Source organism: Eimeria mitis, genomic scaffold (assembly GCF_000499745.2).
Source record: "Eimeria mitis Houghton genomic scaffold, Emh_scaff542, whole genome shotgun sequence".
Taxonomy (NCBI): Eukaryota; Apicomplexa; class Conoidasida; order Eucoccidiorida; family Eimeriidae; genus Eimeria; species Eimeria mitis.
This window is the reverse complement of record NW_013573693.1, coordinates 8,325-14,993: the sequence shown is the minus strand read 5'-3', so window position 1 is coordinate 14,993 and position 6,669 is coordinate 8,325. Positions and strand designations below refer to the sequence as shown.

Below are 6,669 nucleotides of genomic sequence, written 5' to 3'. Positions count from 1 at the left end.
ACCGGAGGTCAGTTGTTTTGGTATGACCCTTAGCTTATGCGTTTTGACTTAATTGCAGCTCACGATGACTCTTGGGTAATATCGAGGTCTCTCGTTACACAACAACATGCGGTGACAACCCCGTTGCCTGTGCATACACGAACACCGTTTGTCAGTTGTTGGACGCTCGCTTAGCCCCCCCTTTCCAATACGTTAGCATACATGGACGCATGCACTTCCTTCAGAGGGGACTTGCTATCCACAGTTTGGTTGTTCTAGGCTAAGGAAGGGTGCCACCGGATTTCCTAGCATGAAGATAGTGGCTGCCTGAATTTGTTTAGTCATAGTCACTCAGGAAGGGCCTAATTACTATTCTTTTTGCAAATATTTTTAGCGATGAGCCTCCGCAAAGAGGGAAGACACTATGCTGCGCCGAACGCTGCAGCCACCAGCCCCTAGACCCACCCCCTGTAGCTGCCGCCGGGTGGTAGTGTGGGCCCTTTGCAGATTTTGGTGCTGCACATGAAAAATTTGTTTCACGATTGAATGGATTAATGAGCTGCAGGCGGCAGTACTTGGACTTGAATAAGTGTCAACGCTCTCTTTCGATCCGTCCCTGCGAGGCGGCAGGCAGCCGTCAGATCACCTGCGGTCTGCAGTTGACTTCCATGTTTTGCATCTATCTCAATGATGTTGCCTCAATTTTGAGGTCATATCTGCTCATTTGTACGGGTTTCTGACTTTAGTTGCAGACCTTTTACTTGAACTTGCCCCCCCCTGGGGCCGTTGGCCGAGGCCCTCTGTGTCTTTATGCGCGGTGCCCGCCTTCGCGTTCGAGACACTTCCGACCAACACAAGGTCTCGAGTCCAAGATGGCATTCCTAAAGGCGTACTGAGGCACCCCCGTAGCCTCAGTACTGCTCACCCCGCCGGCGAGAAGCGGCGGAAACGGGTAAGCTGGGAGCGTCGTCACCATTGGCAAGCATTAACTCCTTCGTGCACATATTCGTCCGTCTGCTTTGGATTCCCTGTGGCCTCTGGACATTGAGGGGCTACGAGGGTAAAGTGACTGAGGCGAAAGAGGCACAATGAGTCCTGGACGGGACGCGTTGCTGGAGCCAGAAGCTCTTTGTGGTATTCCTGCAGACTTTTCTTCTATGCCATTGGCCTCCGAAAGTACGGAGGCTGACGAGAACAGTCCTGATCCCCACAGAAATTCTGTGTCTCCAGGCGTTTTTCTGCCGGTTAAAGCATCCATGGCCCTACCCTCGAGAGAAGAGCCAGTGGAAGCCCATTTTTCCAGCGGTAAATACCAAGAAAGAAGTTGGAGTGGATCCAAAGAAAGGCACGCAAATCCTTGTCAACTGAGCAGCAACGGAATCCAAGCTGATGTCCGGCACACATCGCCTTCGCCAGCTTGTGGTTTGCCCGGAAGCACTACAGAGCATCGCTTGACGACCCAGAGCGTTCACAGTTCAGTCTCCTCAGAGCATACCTCTGACTCCATATCAAAGCTCTCAACGCCACAGATCTTCTTAGATGATTCAGATGGCTCTGGAAGCGACGATGGAGTGGCCGTTTATATTGACGAGACAGACGACGATGCCAACGATGGCTTGTTGATCACGGAGTGCCGCATCAGCTCCCGGAAAGCAGCTGAAATCCGCGCGTTCAAGGAGCGCTGGGTGGAACAGATGCTGTTGAAGAAGGCACAACTCCTCAGCCCGTCCCTCACCAAAGGCGTAGGAACTGGGGGGAAACGCCGGACGTGCAGCGCTAGCAAAGAGACAAACGGACATGAGTCTGGCGCTGCTGCTACGCAGGGCGACGGGGCTGAATTTCTAGAGAGCAAACTGAGGGCTTTCGCTGCATGCATGATGCCTGAGGCGCTAGAGTGCATCTGCCGCAACGCGAAACGGTGGGTTGAGGCGTCTAGTGACTCTTCAGATTCAGAATCCCCAGGGGTTCCATCCTGCTGCTCCCGCCGCCGGCATTCAAAGGCCGTTTCAGGGGCATTGCCTTTATCCGACCGGAGCTGTCATGATTCTGCGGCTCCGCATGCACGCACACCAGCCACGGAGAAGCAACAGCAACCGGCTTATAGCAGAGACCAACAACAAGGCGATGCTGCTGCTGACATCGCGCTGCAGTCATGGGGACGCTTTCTCAAGTACATCCGGAAAACCAGCAGGATTTTGCCCTCACGACAACGAATTGAATGGAAAGCAGGTCTTGAAAGCGACGACGATGACGAACAAGCCCCGCTGTACATGTGCCGACCGGGATCTGTGCAGAGGCCGTCACCACTAATTAGCCACAGCCTCACAGAACACCTCAAGGCGTCTGGCACAATGTTCTTCAAACAATTCCGCAGGCAGTATCTAGCGGCGTCTGTTCCCGCTACTCCTGATACTTCGGGTGTAACCTCCACACAGCCGCAGCTATCTACTGCAGTGGGAACGGAGTCTGCGTCGGACTGCGCAGTAGTACATGCATCCCCAGCAAGCGACTCTGCAGGTGAGACGGTCAACGATGACGAACGAAAGTCCCATTCCAAGGCGGATGCTGAAGAGGCGGTCCCACTGTATGAAATAAGTGCAGAAACATCAGCTTTGTTCGGCGATATGATGCGGCTTGAAGACACGGCGCGGATGCTCGACGCGTCGTGCACCTTCCGCCTGCCAGCAGCTCCTTCTTCAATCGTCCGTTCCAAAAAGTCGAAGCCTAAAACAGGTGTTGAACCAGCACACAGACACAGCGGTTCTTCTGTTCTCTGTTGTGGCGGTGCTGGCCTGTGCTCTGCTGCAATCGCCGACTCGACTGCCACGGCTGCAACCGCAACCGCAGCAACGGCCCCTCCTCAGCACAGACGTAGAGGCCATGTGACCCTGTATACCAGCCCCCACGCAGCAACTGCCGCTGCACTGAGCCAGCTGATCGTGAATTGTCAAGCGGAAAAGCGGTTGGAAGCGCATGCCCACCAGCACGTGCCGTGCGTGGCAGTTGCAGGTGCGAGTCTTCTGAAACCAGAAGAGACCAGCTTTGACAGAGAAGATCAAGAGGGCAATGGCTCCTGCGTTGTATATACAGTCCAGGCAGATGAGGACACTTTGGCATTGAGCGGCTTGGATGCGGAATACTGCGCTCGGGTTAGATCGGCTTCGCAAGGGAGAAACCGGGCAGCGAGCAGCTTGGCACATTTGGAATGCATGCAACTCAACGGCAGCGCCTTGCAAGGAAGTGTAACTCCTGAGGCGGTGCATAAGAAGAAGCGTAAAGCCCCTGTCGAGACCACTGTGGTATCGAGTGACGATGAGGAGTCGGGTAGTGAGCGCTCTCCTGGTGAAGAAGAAGCACCAGGAACAGCGTGTCGCGCAGAGGCAGCAGAGGAAGCAAGCTCCCGCAGGTCGCTTATGGTCGACAAGCTCATGCTAGCGCACCTCATGCCTTATCTTCCGCAGTTTGGCCCTCCATAGGAATGCCGGCTGCGAGGTCCTGAATCTCCGCTTGCATCCGTCACCCTTATTGGCCACATTGTCTCTTTAGCAGGAGCCGGACAACTGGCAAAACAGTTCGTTTGGCTCTGATGATTTGACCTTGTCCAGCGCACTGGGGCGATACGCAGAGAAGCTCCAAGNTAAATGAGTCGAAAGCACATACAAATGTGAGTCGTATGCAGATGCACGCCAGATCGCAAGCAGAGCGTGAAGGAAGAATGCAGTCGCGGTGTAGGAGCTGCGGACCCTGAGGGTATTAGGGAAACAGAGACGTTGAGCAAGCTGCACTATTTAGCCACCTGAGAGCTGCATCGTTTTATTACGGCTCCACCATATGCGCGTTCTTCAGAGGGTTTTGCACATGTGCAGCCTGGGCCATGTCGTCGAGGATATGGCACTATTTGGCGTGTGGCGCTCGAAGGAGCACCTTTACTTGGCACCGGTAACATTTAGGTATGAATTCCATTGCTTCATTTGATGCAAATGGACACTATATTTGCGACTGCATATCTAGTGCTGGCGCTGCCGTTGGAGTTGGATCGGAGCGGCTGGTGCAGTGGCAGAGGCAGACGGATTTACATGCTGTGCCCCTTTCTAGTTTCGGTGCGTCATGTCGGGACTGACACAAGATGAGTTATCTGCATCAGTCTCCCACTCGCAACAGGGAACATCTCGAACGCCGCAAAGCCCAAGTGCAAGCCACTGTACCAGCGTTCAGACTTTAGATACAATACACTTGGGACTTGCGCTTGACGGAGAGTAGCTCTGCAGAAGAAACTAGTGCTGTTCCATCTGGGTACGTGCCACTCTCTGGGTAGTCCTCGCATGCGTGTGCAGCATTTCCGCCCAATGCTATGTAGTAACATTCGCGCAATGGGAGCTCNGGTAGTCCTCGCATGCGTGTGCAGCATTTCCGCCCAATGCTATGTAGTAACATTCGCGCAATGGGAGCTCCTCTCCACTTCTTTTGGTTTGCTTATTACGCATACATTATGGTAGCAAGCGCTAATCCAAGTTCCTTTACCTGCACGTCACCCATATCCCGGTCTTCCCCAGGGACAGTAGGCGCAAGAGCCCCTAAATGTTGAACTACCCAATTATATCCGACAAGACGTATTTTTCTGAGCAAAATACTCTCCAGCTATTACGGAAAGGAGGGGCCACTGCCCGAAGGGCGCCGTCGCCTTAACAAAATCACAAATTGCCCTACCTTTCTGTCCTTTCCCCGTCGCGTACGCCCGTCAGGAATCGTAGCGGGCTGCCAAGTACTTGCTTCAGTCTTCAAATTGCCCGGATACGAACGGATCTGGCTAGAATATTTCTGGATTGCGGCGTGTAAGTGGGGACTTGCCGCTGCTGGAGTTCAGTTTGCACCTACCTTGACGCAGCGCCCCGTCCAGCCATGTGGCACAAATTGCTGTGCGCTACAGCCATTTGTGCCATTTGGCTGGACGGAACGCAGCATTCATATGTGCAGTTGCTCGCACAAGTACGTGCTAAACTACTGACTACAGTGTTAGCGCATGCATAAATTGGAACTCTGGTAAACCTCGATGCGTCATTGACCCTAATCAAGAGTTGCAGCAACGTGCGCTGCAACACATGGCGCGCCATCGCCTCGCGCCGCGCCACCAGAACCAGGGCCTGGGGTCGCTGTGCCCAGGACGACTGAAGACAAAGGGGGGATTCAGCTGCCTTCAGAATAACTCTTATTGTAAATCTTTGAATTATATTTCCGCTCATCGCTTTTGGTAGATTGGAAGACTGTCGGTGCAGCTGCAGCTTACTGGTGCCTAGGTCAAGCGTATTTCGCTCACTGCGTGCCTGCGGGAGTTTACTAATTCAGTTCGGCACGCTGCATCCCCATTCCAGAATCAATGCACTTCTACTCAATGTGCACATAGCCAAAAGGGCGGTTCGACACTTTACCAATGCGATAAAAACAGCCGGAATTGCAAGCGAAAGGGAGTTGAAAGATGGAGCAGAGTTGTTCCCATCAGCTAATCTAAGCGACCCTGTGCGCCTATCCTTGTAAACATGACACCTTAACAGAAGGAAATTGATTTGCGGGCATTCCGCATCTCCCCACATGGTGTATTAGTCCAGAAGGAACCACCGTAACGACAAGCAGAAGTTGCAACCGACGTACGGCGGGGGATTGTCGGTACTGCAAATAAATACATTTATCATATATACAATCTATACAACGATAGATCATTAAATACTAAATATTCTGTATGATTTGAGGCATGTGTAGAACTGTTGAAAGGATAGTCTTTCCGCTGGAGTCGGTGGCGCTCAGCGAGATGTTGGCCCCATCGTCTAGCATGCTTGTCCATACGTTGGCTTGCGCTGCGCTGAAGCGTCTCGAAGTGTACTCCATTTTATGTTTTAAATTTATATTTAGTTTTTCTCGTTATTTGCTGTTAATGAACAGCCGTCTTCGTTTCCGTTCACAAGTTCTCGATTTGGTCGGAGCCGTTCAGTTTCCATGAATGGCACCGTCGATTCAACAGATCCCTCAAACTGCATCACAATGCATGCTCATACATTAGTAGCATAGGGCTATTGAGCCATTTTAGTCATTTTATTGTATAAATTTATACTATTATCTGTTTTTTTAACTACATTCGTCCCTGGCAGCATGAGCATTCGGGGTGGTGCGTGCTGGAGTGCTACGTACAGCAAGCAGTATGGCGAAGCCCGCTGGAAATCGTTGCTAAATGCTCTTGCAGAGGTGCCAAACCAACTGGCTTTCGTTTCTCCGAGTATATCCCACAGCGCGCTACGTTACCTGATAAGGAAGCCACGGTTTGCGCCCTGCTTGATCCCCAATTGCTTCTCATTTGAGGGCCCCACGGCAAGAACAGACGATAAAAAAGACGATGCAGCTGCTGAGTGTGCTGCATCGGTATCCTCTGATTCCAGAGGACAGCTGCCGACCGATCAGAACACGAGCGGCAATGTAGCGATCGTTGAAGATGAACATATTGCCGAGGAGGCAAGGGCAAAAACATACTTTCTAGGTAATTCCTAACCTACGTCAGGAAATCAGGTTTTACAGTTTCAACAAACATAACAAACATGCATAGTGTTGTGCCTCACCATACACTCCGGACACTTTACACAGATTTGTATTCGGCGTTTTAATTGGATTTTACTTGTGCGCGTTGTTTGTGACTGTACAGACGGA

The 6,669-nt window shown here is 52.0% G+C and overlaps 2 protein-coding genes across 2 annotated transcripts in view; both read left to right on the top strand.

Annotated features, from left to right (window-relative positions):
* Positions 1 to 1,067: 1,067 nt before the first annotated feature.
* On the top strand, positions 1,068 to 3,455 carry EMH_0015710 (uncharacterized protein; the record flags this gene model as incomplete). Its single annotated transcript, XM_013500454.1, has 1 exon — positions 1,068 to 3,455. One exon carries the CDS (start codon positions 1,068 to 1,070, stop codon positions 3,453 to 3,455), a length of 2,388 nt encoding a protein of 795 aa, XP_013355908.1.
* A 2,665-nt stretch (positions 3,456 to 6,120) lies between these two features.
* Positions 6,121 to 6,669, top strand: part of EMH_0015700 (uncharacterized protein) — a gene marked incomplete at both ends in the record, with an annotated part of 3,908 nt that continues 3,359 nt past the window's right edge. Inside the window, 2 exons of the mRNA XM_013500453.1 lie at positions 6,121 to 6,502; positions 6,665 to 6,669. Coding sequence (XP_013355907.1) covers positions 6,121 to 6,502; positions 6,665 to 6,669 — 387 coding nt within the window. The remainder of the gene's footprint in view (positions 6,503 to 6,664) is intronic.